This window comes from Mercenaria mercenaria, chromosome 5 (genome assembly GCF_021730395.1).
Source record: "Mercenaria mercenaria strain notata chromosome 5, MADL_Memer_1, whole genome shotgun sequence".
Lineage (NCBI taxonomy): Eukaryota > Metazoa > Mollusca > Bivalvia > Venerida > Veneridae > Mercenaria > Mercenaria mercenaria.
In genome coordinates this window covers 47742563-47756628 of record NC_069365.1, presented here as the reverse complement: position 1 = coordinate 47756628, position 14066 = coordinate 47742563, and the positions used below count along the sequence as shown (strand labels likewise).

General features: G+C 33.6%; 2 protein-coding genes across 2 annotated transcripts; both read left to right on the top strand.

The window, feature by feature from the left end:
* The first annotated feature begins 643 nt into the window (after positions 1 to 643).
* On the top strand, positions 644 to 5192 carry LOC128557019 (uncharacterized). The gene is made up of 7 exons (XM_053543439.1): positions 644 to 798; positions 1117 to 1313; positions 1679 to 2070; positions 2459 to 2660; positions 3021 to 3143; positions 3712 to 3822; positions 4350 to 5192. Exons 2-7 carry the CDS (start codon positions 1128 to 1130, stop codon positions 4638 to 4640), a joined length of 1305 nt encoding a protein of 434 aa, XP_053399414.1. The 5' UTR covers positions 644 to 798; positions 1117 to 1127; the 3' UTR covers positions 4641 to 5192.
* A 2608-nt stretch (positions 5193 to 7800) lies between these two features.
* On the top strand, positions 7801 to 13580 carry LOC123557132 (uncharacterized). Its single transcript, XM_045348416.2, has 7 exons — positions 7801 to 8349; positions 8649 to 8779; positions 8993 to 9188; positions 10809 to 10934; positions 11376 to 11483; positions 12284 to 12397; positions 13036 to 13580. Exons 1-7 carry the CDS (start codon positions 8095 to 8097, stop codon positions 13255 to 13257), a joined length of 1152 nt encoding a protein of 383 aa, XP_045204351.2. The 5' UTR covers positions 7801 to 8094; the 3' UTR covers positions 13258 to 13580.
* The last annotated feature ends 486 nt before the right edge of the window (positions 13581 to 14066 follow it).

The following is a 14066-nucleotide window of genomic DNA, read 5'->3' as shown; positions in this document are numbered from 1 at the left end:
GTTGGAGGATAGTGCAATATACAGAACACGCTCAAATTCCAGACTCTTTTCTAGTTATTTAGCGTGCCAGGTGTAAACCACCTAATACGTGACTTTTATCCACATGTTAGTAGATTTAGACGGAAGAGCGGGAGCTCAAACTCACGACCCCTGGTTTCGTAGTCAGACCGTGTCACCATTCGACCAATGCATCCGCTCTTATTATATTATTATTATATGCTGTTGAGTTTACTTTTATACTTTCCTTACACACAACAATGTTTATTTCGCTACGACCATAACTATACATCGCGATACAATTCATGCAAAGTTTTACATTTTCGTTGTTAGAGATTATCTACCATGAGTAAAATTTTCCGCATAGTGAAAATCCTACAGCTTATCAAAGCCAATCGGCGGCTAAATTTAGTTAATCTCATTTTAAGCTGAAGTACAACACAACTTGACCTGTCAAACTTAGTATTAAAGTTAGGCAATACAGAATGAAAATGAAATGACTATAAGAGTATTGATTTTGCCGTAGATTATTTCTACGCATGCTCAAATCAGAAGTAACTAGTATACGTTGTCATAAACATTTAAACTGTTATCTCCCTTGAAATGCGTTATCGAAATACTTTGAGTGTATTCATTCATGTATAACAATAATGTTAGAAACAATTGTATAGTATTTCGCTTTCATATCTAAAATTGTTTTGAACATTTTTGAAGTTAAACAATGGAATGAAAAGATCAAATTTACACACAAATAATTGAATAAATATGGCAGCAGAAGTGCTCTAGGACAAAGCTGAAATGGTATGTTTTGTTTATTTTTTCATATTAATTAAAATGTGAATTTATTTTGTCTCTTTAAAAACGTTTGTACACAGACATATGATTAAATGTATAAATGTGTAATTTCAAAAACATGTATATTTATTATCAATATGTGAACATACTTAATCAAACCGGGTATGGATATAATGTTGCTTGGTTACGTTCTATGCTTCTTAAGGCTCTTTTCACAGAAATTATTGTCTTCATAAGCTAAAATTTCAATGAAGTGAAAGGATTCAATGCAGAAAAGAAAATGTCTGATTTTCTTCTTCTTCTTTGGTCACTTTAATTTATCAGGTTGATTTACAATGGCTACAACGACCCCCGGTAAGCCACCCGACCAGCTTGTAGACATATTAAAGCAAATACAGGCAAGGAAAACTGTCAAACCAGAGGATGCAACTAAAGCCTTACAACAGTATTATAAAGTCCAGGCACACATCAAAACACTCAAATCAGAAATAGAGCTTTTCAAAACAAGCCAAGAGAAACAGGTAAATATGTAAAATTTTAGGACATGTGCGTCCGTGTTAAGATATAATATATCATTGATGATTAAGTTGGTGATACATGTATAATTAGATTCTATTGCTCTAACGCAAATTCAAATTACGATGCCACAAAGTTATTTTTTCATATATCATTTTCGTGTCAAACTTTGTATCGATATTTGCATAGATGATTTAAAACCGGGTTCATTTATTGAGATCATTAAAACCAACGCAGTATGTCACTGCTAAAACATGCGCAAAACATGTATTGTAATATTTATTGCAAATTACCAGGCAGTTTACTGGAAAGTTATTTCAAAATTTCAATGTTGTATTTGTTGCAAATTGTGTGAAATTTTATTCAACAGGATGTCCAGGCAAAGTCTCAAGCTCAAGGCAACTCAGTTGTTACGAGAAAGAACAGCATTAGAAGTCAAGGTGCTGTTACAAAACAAGCAATCCCAGGATCAAAAACTACGCCAAGAACTATAAATAGTTCATCCCAAATGAACGGAACTGTACCTATACCGTCCCGAGGTACAAAACTTCCGTGTAGGGTGTCGATGAATGGTCAGAGCAAAACGCAAGACCGGCAACCTTCCAATAAAGCAACTAAAGATGAAAAATTTAAAGAAGACAAGTTTAGTAAAGACGAAAAACAACTAAGTGCAGGAGAAACAACAGATAAGGACAAGGAATTAGCTCGACTCAGGTTGCAAAATGCTCAAATGAAGGTCACATTGGAAAACAAGTCGAATAAGTAAGACATTTTCTCTGAAGTATTTGAATACGGCGTATCTTTTTCAACTACGTAATGTTTTGTATGTATTTTTTCGGATTGTTTGTAATGAGTTGAGCACATTTATTCTGTGTTTGAATTTTAACTAATTCTATTGATTCTGCTTAATTTTGAATGTAAAATTGAAGGCGTCCTACTCAGTTACTCTATGATTGGTTTATAGCATAAAAGTAGTAGTTTGTGTTATAAAACTAATGAAAACAAACATCAATAGATAACATCTATCTCGCATAACACTTTGGTATAAAAAATATCAGTAAAGGATATTGACTAAATATAAATTTACTACCCTCTTCATGAAAGACAAGGGGTTCACTAAGTTAGTACCAAGTATTTTTTGTATTTTTAGAGGACCCAACTCCGTTTTGGGCTCTGAGAACACAACCAAAAGTACAATTTTAGAACAACGAGATATACCAGCTCCGGGGAAATTAGTCGAAGAATTCAAGAAAATATACGAGATTGAGTACAAGACTGCATATCACGATCTGGAGAAACACTACAAGCTAAAAGAAGAGAACATTACAGAATTACTAGCAGGAATAGCAAAGGTAATGAATATTTTATATAGTGTAGTAAATGTCGTCTGGTCATCGGTTAGAACTTTGTTTGGGATCACAACAACGGCACTTCCTCTGGAAATGAAATTCATAAATAAAGACCATGTTTGCTGTAGGGAAGTTGTTTAATTAAGTATTTTATTAAAAGATAAAACGTTACAGATGTTTAACAGAAACAATAATATATCATTAATGCTTATATACTTTGTAATTGTCACATTTTATCAAGAACGTTACATCAGATTTATCTTGTTAATTAATATTTTATGTATGAAAATGTTATACAGACTCTTTTTAAATAAAGCATCTACTCAAACTGTATTACTACTTATTGATATGTTATTGTTTTAGGAGGCCTATACATTTTCTATAAACACATCAAAACAACAGTTTGATGACGTGACCAAGGCGCATGCGCATGTCATTGATGTTCTTGTTCAACCAAAATATGCTTTACAAGTTAAAGACACAATTGTAAGTGTAATACATTGACAATGATGAAAATAGTTTTAGTATATTACATAGAAATAAAAATGTGGCAAATCATTTTGTCAGGAGCATTATTTAAACTAAAAAATGTTGGTGGATATCGGGAAATATTTGATAGGTTTTCTTTTCTACTTTGTATTTACTGACAATGAAGTTATCCAAAATAGCCCCTTTTCTCTTTCTATGCTCAATAAAACCACATGGTTTCATTTTAACGTTCATTTAAACATAAGAGCATATCATCCATGTTTCAGAATAACACTGTAAAACACTAACGATTAATGAGAGGTTTAAACAATTTGAGCCGCGCCATGAGAAAACCAACATAGTGGCTTTGTGACCAGCATGGATCCAGACCAGCCTGCGCATCTGCGCAGTCTGGTCAGGATCATACTGTTCACTTTCAAAGCCCATTGCAATTAGAGAAACCATTAACGAACAGCATGGATCCTGTTTAGACTGTGCGGTTGCGCAGGCTGGTCTGGATCCATGCTGGTTGCAACGCACTTTGTTGGTTTTCTCACGGCGCGGCTCATTTATGACTTATTTACAGACACCTAAGTCTAAATCAATAATCGATAAAGATGGTTACCAAATTACACGAAGATTCTTGAAAGACTATAGAAGAGCAATGGCTAAAGTACCAATTCCAGGACTTATAGAAGTAAGTATGCAAAATACTTGTAATATTTGTTATACTTTCTGTGATTACCTTAATGTCTAGATTGACGAAGAAGAACGAGTAGATTCCTAGTTCCAGGTCTAGAAGGTGAGCATGCAAAATACTAGTGTATTGTTTGCAAGTACACTAATCTTAAAATCTAGTTTCTAATTAAATACCATCAACCAAATAAGTAGCTTCAAAATTGTTTACGTTGTCACAAATCAGCATAAAATGTAGACAACAGCTGCAACTCGTAAGCAAAGTGTTTTACCCTTTTTGCAAAACATAGCCAGAAAAAATATAGTTTAAATTGTCTTATGTATATGACTTTTATACGAACACTAGGTCTCTGGTTTCGTTCAACAAATTAAGGATTAAATTTTTTGCTTAAGAATGTGATACAATAAATATCTGCAAATCTAATCATTGGAATTAGCATGTAAATGATGCACATACATTATATTCCTGCATCATCATTTGACTGTAAAACAGATTTACAACAGGTAAATATATTTTGGTAATTTTAGATATTTGAAACCTTAGTACAACGAGACGTTTTGAGTCGATTCACAGCATTGAGGATAACACCAAAGGCTACCAAACCGTATATTCATCGACTTGTTGAAATAAACTGGTTTATGAGTATACATGAACCTCAACTGGCTCAGGTGTGGCCACGTGGTGGACAGTTAATGAACAGAGACTGGTTTACACCTTACGGAAAGAAAGGAGCTACTGTAATTCACACAGTTTGGCCAGCACTATTCTACCATAAAGAAGGAACTCTCGCTGAAAGAGGAATTTGTCTAGTCAAATAGTACAACGAATAACTGATATCTATCACGGCCATACACAGTTTTGGTCTATTATAGGTGATAAGCAACTAATTACTTTATGTTTCGCTAATTTTGAAATACTGTTGTAGAATAAGCCTGGTGGTCACTTATTGCAGTACAGATTACATTATACTGTTATTGAAGGGCTCGCCAGTCAATAGTCAAAAATGTAGCCCTAGGTCCGACGGACTATTGACCTGCAAGTCATTCAATAAATATTTTATTACATGAAAACAAAAAGTAATTTTCACAATTATATGTTTTTAGTTTTGACTTATTAGCCCAATAAACATGTGTTGAATATAGACAGGTAATATAGTACAAACTATGTACCGTCGAGTCGTATAAGGAGTCATGTAATATATTGATATGTTTAACCTAATTCAGTTTGTCAATATGTTTCCTGTGGACTTGCGAGTGAATCTATTCCATAATCAGTGTTGATATCAGTTATATATGTCATGTAATTTTGTTTTCCTGAAAAGACTAAAATGTTGTATCACATTGTAATAATAAATGTTAATTTTCAACAATTATGTTTGGTTTAATAATTTATTCAATGCATAACATTACTTTTTATTTATCATTGAAAAATTTATGATGGGGCTGGCGCTATATATATATTCGACATATAGGTTTTACTTTAAAGCTAATCAAATGGAGAGCACTACCAGCTGTTGCTTTCGAACTGCTCCCAACGTATTTTGGAACTATTAATGGAAGTTCGGCCCTAATAACTTGATGACAAAGCGCTTCAAAAGTGTAACGCCGGTGAAACCATTAAGCAGGAAAGCACTGCATCGTTAGATTTTCGATCTGATGTTTTCTCAGTGCAAAAACTGTCAAAATGACCTTTACATTCACATGTCAAACTGCTATCCATCAGAAATTTAGTCTTGCTACTTTAATTTAAATTGAATTGAATTCGATATCGGTTCTTTATAGTACCCTTAGTATTGTGTCGGATCACTCAGTCAATGCTCACGAGTGTTACATGCCAAATTAATGTATTTTACATATTACAAAAATGGACATAATTGCATTTACGCAGTTAAGACCCGTCAAAGCTGTCTGTTGCATCGCCATGAACTGTACTTGTAACACATATGTTTGTTGCAATAATTGCATTACAAATAAAATCATATCAAAAATATTTCTTAAATTATAATCAAACTGGCTAATGCATATATCCGATTTATCCGATAAGGACCTTGATATTGTTGCTTTATCTGCAAAGCAAAGCTTTCACACAAATGGCGGATACACGAAATACAGAATAATAATCATAATAATTATGATTCTCTTTCTTTACATATCTGAGTATTAGATAAAGTATTACCAAACTTTTAGACCATGTCAAATCATATGCTAAATAAAATACTGAAGGTTGCATTAAACCATTACGACATATGGTGAAGAAGAGCTCAGTCGTTTCAGGCATCTCTGTACAAAAATATAGGTTTTGTTTTAATTTGGTACCACAAAATGTGAATAGTGACATTCATGCATTGTATATATATTGTAGGATATCATCGAAGAGATCACAAAATGTTGTGTTTTATGCACATTAATAAAATAAATCGACATTTGAAATACACTTTTTGGCTAACGTGTTCAATCAAACGACTTATATTCGCGCCTGTTTGTGTCCTTTAGGTCAAATAAGATTTCGTTAATGTATAATGCAAGTTAGTGAGAGTAGATAATTCAGTTCAGCACCTGGGGTCTTCCTCCACCATTAAAGCTGGAAAGTCGCCATATGACCTATCATGTGTCGATGCGACGTTAAATCAAAAAAAATCAGTTCAGCAATAATTGCTTTTTTTTTCAAAATTTTGAATTCTTCTAGAGACTTAATCGATATCGTTTGCACGTTCGCACGGTTTACACCATATTTACATGCGAAAAATCCCACAGTTTTAATGTGTCCCTATTGCAAAAGCAGCAACAACAGCCTACATCATGGAGTGTTCCCCTTTACGAAAGAAAGAAGATATAAATTATGGCTGTAACGCCACCATCTGAGAATCACAGAAAAAGGGACCGATTGTCGTATCGATAAGGGGTACTAGTATCTGATAATACATTTATTTTACTAAAAAGAAGGACGATCATGTTACCAGCTTATGATTTTTAATATACGAACATATCTATTCAGTCAATGCTACACTAATTGTGTTTTCATTGCACATCTAAGTGGCAATGAAATGCATAATCTGTACGATAACTTGATGCGTGTTGAATCTACAAAAAGGTGATTGAAATATTAATTTTGAAAACAAGAAAGATATTTTAAATTGTCTATATATCCTTTTACTCCAAAACGGTAGAATATATAGATGGAAATGTATTCATTTTCACATCCTGACTGCATCATATGGCACAAGGGAATTCCTTGACCGACCGAGTTATTCAGCTTACTGACTTCTGATCACTTCCCCTCACAAATGCGAGTTCGAAACCTCACGTAGGGTGCAAATTTCTGGGTATGAGGAAACCATTAAGCTGACTAACAAAAGGTCGGTGGTTCTATCCGGGTGGCCGCCCATGCCTGAAACAGTGCCATGAGGAGCACTTGGGGACTTTCCCCGGCATCAAAAGCTGAGAAAAAATAAATTTGACCTCAATCATATCGTGCCTTAAGTGAAATTTGCCTAACTACATAAATAAATATTCCTCCACCATCAAAAGCTGGAAAACTTGCAATATGACTTAAATCATGTCGTGCTTTGAGTGAAATTCGCGAATTGCATAACATATTGAAAATTCCTCCACCACCAAAAACTGGAAAAGTTGGAATTAAAACCGAAATCATGTGGTGCTTGGAGTGAAATTCGCAAAATTGCATAACATATTGAATAGCACTAGCAATTTTATACTGAACTGGAAGTCAGTTAGTGTAGTCTATTGAAACATACTGCATGCTAGAGGTTAAAATGCATTGCTGGTAAGAAAAATGTAAGCTGTACCGGTTTCTTTAAATATTTTTAGTATAGTTGTAAAATGATAATATAAATATAGCAAAATATAGAGCAACAAATACTTGACCTAATATTAATTTTCAATTACGTGTTTAAGTCATTCGTACCGGTATATTTAAAAACGAATTAGCTGGATATAATTACAACAGGTATTGTTTCTACTATTCAAAATAACTGGTCCACGAAATTCGTTCTGAAACATTAACCTGCAAAATATTATTTTATACATGTAACGGATCCTAATAAGATATTCATAATCAATATTTATTTAATATACATAATCGATAATACAATTGATGGATTGATAAAATTTTGCGCATAAAATTGCATTTTATACATATCACTCATCATATAGTGCGTTTCGTATGGTGAAATATACGTTTACTGTCAACAAAAATGGATGTATCCTAGAACTGATTCTTTATTAAGTAAAACAAACCACAAAAAAGTTAAACATGACGACACAGGCAATGATGCGAGTCATTGAGAAAAGGGGCATAGTTAAGGTCCCTCAGGAGATAGTTCCGAGAGATACATTCACTACAAGCTCTCAGATGGAAGAACTCGAAGATGACCTCGTAGCTAGCTGTCTAGCCAAACTCCAAGATGGTGTCAAGGTGACTCCTGTAGATGCGACGGAAGCCCTAAAACAGTATAGAAAGTTTCAACTTGAAATGGGACGACTGCAAACTCTTATCAGCAGACCCTCAGTAAGATTACAGAATGTTATGAATAAATGTATTATATATATATATCTGATATATATATCTGGTAGTGTTACACAAATATCATTTGCACCCGATAACACTTTTCTTACTAGTATACCACATGTGGGAAATGAAGTACGAATGAATATACTTGGTAGATCTTATATGTTACTTCCACTGATCAACAGAAATCAATTATCTAAGACATTTTATGAGTCTTAACATTTCATGACTTCTTAGTTGTATAACTACGGAAAGGTTAGTTTTACCATCCATCCCATAATTCTACTTTTCTCCATCAGAGATATCCAAAGATGACTTCCAGCTTGTACATGCAAGAGAAAAGCTTTAAAGACAGAACAAAGAAAATAATAGAAGCTAAAGAGAAGGAAATAGTAAATCTTAAACAGAAAGTCACAGAAATGTCCTTAAGGTATTTCTTTAAAGTTATTTCATGCCTTTGCGCTTTTTCACATTTACAATATTTTTGGTTTTTTAATATTATCAAAGAAATCAAATTTGACAAACTGTTTGTGTTATTAATTACTAAAATGGATATTAAACTTTTCTAGTGTATATGGTTTTGCGATAATTATTAATTTTAATCATTACAGTCGATGTAAAACATATATAAATCTATCTTTAGATTAAGTGCTATACTAGGGACACAGGTTGTAGAAGAAGATGATAAGAAAAGTGACCTCACAGACAGCGTTAAGCCAGTCAAAATAGCTGAAGACTACAGGACAATATACCATATGGAGTATCAAGTTGCTCAGGAAGAACTTGCAATTGCAATGGAGGAAGCAAAGGTTTTGGTTTATCTGGGGAAAGTAACATGGGTAAGTACACTGACAAAAGACCAGACAAAATGTCACTGTACATGTTATACCCTACCCCTAGGTATACTATAAGAACCATGGTCATGAACGAGAAAATATACTTACTCATTTCAGTCGTGTATTTCCCATCTAAATCACAAAGTCGGTAAATGGGTACTATACATATTGTACAATTGGTAATTTATCTTCAATCGTGCACCAGTCACATATTTTCAATCTTTCTTATAAAAGAGACAGTCTGCATAATTGGTGTTTTCATCAATGTTACATAAAAATTTGAATGAACTTCCCTGTTGACCTTTCGGTCTAGACGACACGGCCTTCTGCACATGTTAAGCGAAACGTAAACAAACAAAAACAGAATGTGCAGTATTCGCAGAAAATAATAAAACTTGAAATGATGAATGAATGTCGTCTTAAAATGATTCTGAATGTGCAGCCATACAGTGTTTTGTTTACTTAATATTTAGCATTCATCTTGTATGTACACACGTTAGCGGACACAAGTAGATGAAAGGACGACTGACATACATTTCCACATCAGCCAATCAGAATATAAGCTGTAGTCATGACCACAAGGTCAATATGGAAGTTCATCCAAGTTTTTTTCTGTAACGTTGAAGAAAACATAAATTACGCGGAGTATGTCTTGGGTAAACAACCTTAAGAAAGTCCAAGTGGTGCATGATGGAATATAAATATGCATAGTGCACATTTGCCCGACTGCCTGTTTTACGTAAGGAATGCACGACTGACACGGTTAAGTATATTTTTCTGTTCAAGACCATGTTTCTTATAGTATACTTAACAAATAATCAAGGCCTTTGAGTGGTTTATCGTCTACTTTACCACGGTTCAGAGTTCAGATGCGTAGGGATTGAACCACGGGAGCGTTAGCCTGAGTGGTTAAATACTGAAGCATCTGAACGATGAACCGTTGTAAATTAGACGATAAATCACAAGAAGGAATTGATTGTTTTCATTCTGACATTCTCATTGACATATTTAAATAAATATCATGCTGGACTTCATTTACTCGAGGAGTAATGTATTGGACGTCATACGGCAATTTGACGTCATAATTGACGAAATAATGGTCTCTTACCAGTCCGCGCGTCAACCTTGTTTATCGCAGAATATACAGAGCTTGATTTCCTTCGTTGTTTAACTGGAAATCCAATCGAGCCATGTTAGAATTAGGGTTGGGGTATTACATGTACAGTGGCATTTTCTTTCTCGTCTTCTGGGCTCGTGCCAGGGGTAAGATAAGTTCTGATAGCATTAAAATTGGAAAAGGCAAAACTGTTCGCTTATACTGGAAAAAAATATATTGATACCTATGAATTCTCTTTAAAAGCATGCTAGCAATTACAATGGTAAATGTAACTGTTTAGATCTTAGAAACATTTCATCAATTAAGATACTAAATAAATTAAGTAAAATTTTAATATATCTGCCCTTATGCGTCGAAATATGATAAACATTATTGCTTCATGCAATTTCATGTGCCTTTCAGGTTTTTTTTATTTTAGAATTTGCATGTACTAGTAAGCAACACATATCCGTTTAGTTCATTTTTTACTAACATAGTTTAATATTTCTGATTATCAATGCAAAAAGGTCGCGTATGAATTTGCAAAAGACATAGCAAAACAGCAGTTGGCTGAGCTAATGAAGAAAGAAATCGAGATACTTAGAGTCATGTCAAGACCAAGCTATGAGGAGAAAGAAAGGAGAAAGCCGTTGGTAAAACTTGCTTTGTAATATTTTATATCCATTGGAAGACAAGCATTCAAATAATACAGTGATCATTGTTTACACTGCCTTCCAGTTCTGCTGTCATCATTAAAACATATATAGTATACAGTGCCGTCCAATTCTGTGACAATTATTGAAACATTTATAGTTTACACTGCCGTCCAATTCTGCTATAATTATCAAAGCAATAATAGTATACTCTGCCATCCAGTTCTGTGACAATTTTTAGAACAATTATAGTTATAGTGACGCTTGTTGCTGAAACGAATCGTACTAAAATTAAATTCTTTATGCTATTTCTAACCATTATTAAACGTAATTGAAATAAATCGCCTCGTGTTTTTATCAATTTAGTTCTCTTGCAAGTAATCTCACAAATATCAAACAAGCTGAAACGTGTTTTACACATGTTTAGCCCTTCTTTTTAAGGTTGCAGACGGTATTTCAGCCCGGAAATTTGAGAGGGATGAAACATTGCAACTTCTAAAGGACTACCGAAGATGTCTAGCCCGAACTGCCGTCCCTGGTGTCAAACAGGTACAGTATTCATCCTTTATTTATCATTAATAATTTATTAATCATTCGTCGATATTACGATGCATTTTTTTTTTCAATTTCAGAGTACTTACAGCTGTGGTAATGATGAAAATACCGCTTATCAAAATAATAGTTGTATATTACAGTATTGTCACTAAATAATTATATTATACCTTTTTGTGTTTGTTTTTGACAAATCATCATAATAAATGTAATACTACCTTAAAATCGAGCATGAATTCTTCTACAATTTACATAAGTTTTACTCATGTAAATCTTTCAGAAAATGCTTTTGAAATATAGAAGGCAACCAAGCAGTTTTATGGCAGACTTGGTTTGATTGAGTTTAATATTGAAGTGTAATGAAATGTGCACCCACCACCAAGTTATCATTCCACAGCTTAAGTGGAACTCTGCTATAGAAGTTGAATTAAAAGGGATGTTTGAAAAAACAAAAAGAAAAAATAAACACACAATAAAAATGGTATCAAAGGACCAATAATAATATTTAACAAGACTGAGTCAAAGTACGGGACATCTTTTTACGCTAACTACAAGATGCGTAAAACTTTTTTTCTAAAGATTGATTAAATCTTGCTTTGTGAGCATATAAGGTAACTAACAAAATGAATGCAGACTCGGTTTGACTTATTCGGTACATCACTGGTGGTAAAATGTGCAACACCACTCACGCCCTCTTGCTACCGATGACGTAGGCGGAATAAAATTAAAGGAACTCCATGACTTCAAAGAACCGGAAGCCTCCTATAGCTTACATATTTCAATGAATATGCTTCCAGATATTTCAAACGCTGATGGCAAGGTCTCCGCCTGAGAAAGGAGGGACGTTAACTGACGGCGTGAAGAAGTATATCCGGAAAGTTGTAGAGCAGACCTACCTGATGTGCATACAGGTAAGTTTTACTTTTCAATTGGTTGACTATAGATGTAGTAATAGTAAGTAGATGAAATTTTAAAGTAGACTAACAAACAAAATGTCTATTTGACATTTGCATATTCATTGTTAGTCCAGTATGTTCAAAAATTACATCTTTATAATTAAGTATATTACTGTGTATGGTATTTTAAATTGAAAAGAAAGAGTTTTAATTTTAAAAACACGAAAGTACTAAATAACATTCGAAAAGTATATTAATGGAACTAAACTTAAAAAACGGCCTTGAGCAACAAACCTGTTCTTCCTAAAGGTGCGACCAAAACGTTCATGGATTCAGTGTTGTTATATTTTCTAGTCCTTGGGATCACGGAGTGCTTTCAATTTAAGTGTGACAGAATTCCGCTAGTGGGGCGTGAGGGGTGTTGCACAGTTCATTCCTTGTCTTCAACAGACTCAATCAAACCGAGCCTGCTATTATTTTGCATGGTTGCGTTTTATGCTTTCGGATCTTATTAAAAGCACTTTAATAAAAAGTTTCAGACTTGAACTGGTATGGTTTTTATCGTGAGGCATTTAGGTTAGTAAAGGTGTAAAACAAATGAAAAAGAATACTTCATGAAATAAAATTATGTAATGATTACGTTTAACTCACAGGAACCTCCAATGCATCTTGAGTGGGTTAGATTTGGTGATATACTTGACACAGAAAAATACAAACCATATAAGGGAGAGGGAAACCAAATCGTCGGCACCATATGGCCGGTAGTTCTTCGGCACAAAGGTGGACCAGTTATGAGCAGGGGCATTGTGGATGTAATGTTCAGCCAAAAGAATGGACCAAGAAGTGTAGTTATGCAGAAACAGAAATATTATTGATCAAGATTTCACCGAAGATATTTGATAACAAATGCTTTATTTACATTTTTTTAAAGTATATATTCATCGTGGATGCAATAAAGTGTGTAATAATGTAGACATACAAAACATTACTCATTATTACTACAGTGACGTATGTTTCATTCATTTTTCTGGTACATTATTTGGTATAATCTTCTAAATAATATTTTAATACATGAAAGCTGATGTTTTGTGGATATCAATTTAAATGTTTGGGGTATATTTACTTCTGAAATTCCTTATACATAAGTCTACCACATATATTCTCAATATTCTTCATAAATAAAATACATTTAACAGTTGGTTTTTGTTGAAATTACATTTCCTTGGCAATGAGTAATCATGACGGTCTTTGTGTCGTAGGTAGTCATAATATTTGGAAATAAACTGCTATGTTTGCAAAGTGTTGAAATGACTTTCTTTACGTGCTCATTAACAGTTCCTTCCGAATCTTGAACTCTGCTCCAAATTACATTACTAACAGTTGTCTGAGAAGTGGCCCATTGGGTTACCGGTGGCGATTTTAAATAATCTTAGATACAAACTAACAACCTAAATGTGTGGTTTGCTCTTGTCATCTATTTTTATTTACATTCTTGTTATCTGTTTTTGCTTGCACTGTAGTCATCTGTTATTGTTTACACACTTGTCATCTGTTTTGTTTACATTCTTGTCATATGTTTTGTTGACATTCTTGTCATTTGTTTTTGTTTACATTCTAGCCATTTATTTTTGTTTAAATTCTTGTCATCTGTTTTTTGTTTACATTCTTGTAATCTGTTTTTGTT

Coding starts and splice junctions, on each gene's coding strand:
- LOC128557019 (XM_053543439.1), top strand. CDS start 1,128: ATGGCTACAACGACCCCCGGTAAGCCACCCGACCAGCTTGTAGACATA. Junction 1,314..1,678: donor AAACAAGCCAAGAGAAACAG/GTAAATATGTAA, acceptor TTTATTCAACAG/GATGTCCAGGCAAAGTCTCA. Junction 2,661..3,020: donor TACTAGCAGGAATAGCAAAG/GTAATGAATATT, acceptor TTATTGTTTTAG/GAGGCCTATACATTTTCTAT.
- LOC123557132 (XM_045348416.2), top strand. CDS start 8,095: ATGACGACACAGGCAATGATGCGAGTCATTGAGAAAAGGGGCATAGTT. Junction 10,935..11,375: donor AAGAAAGGAGAAAGCCGTTG/GTAAAACTTGCT, acceptor CTTCTTTTTAAG/GTTGCAGACGGTATTTCAGC. Junction 12,398..13,035: donor CCTACCTGATGTGCATACAG/GTAAGTTTTACT, acceptor TTTAACTCACAG/GAACCTCCAATGCATCTTGA.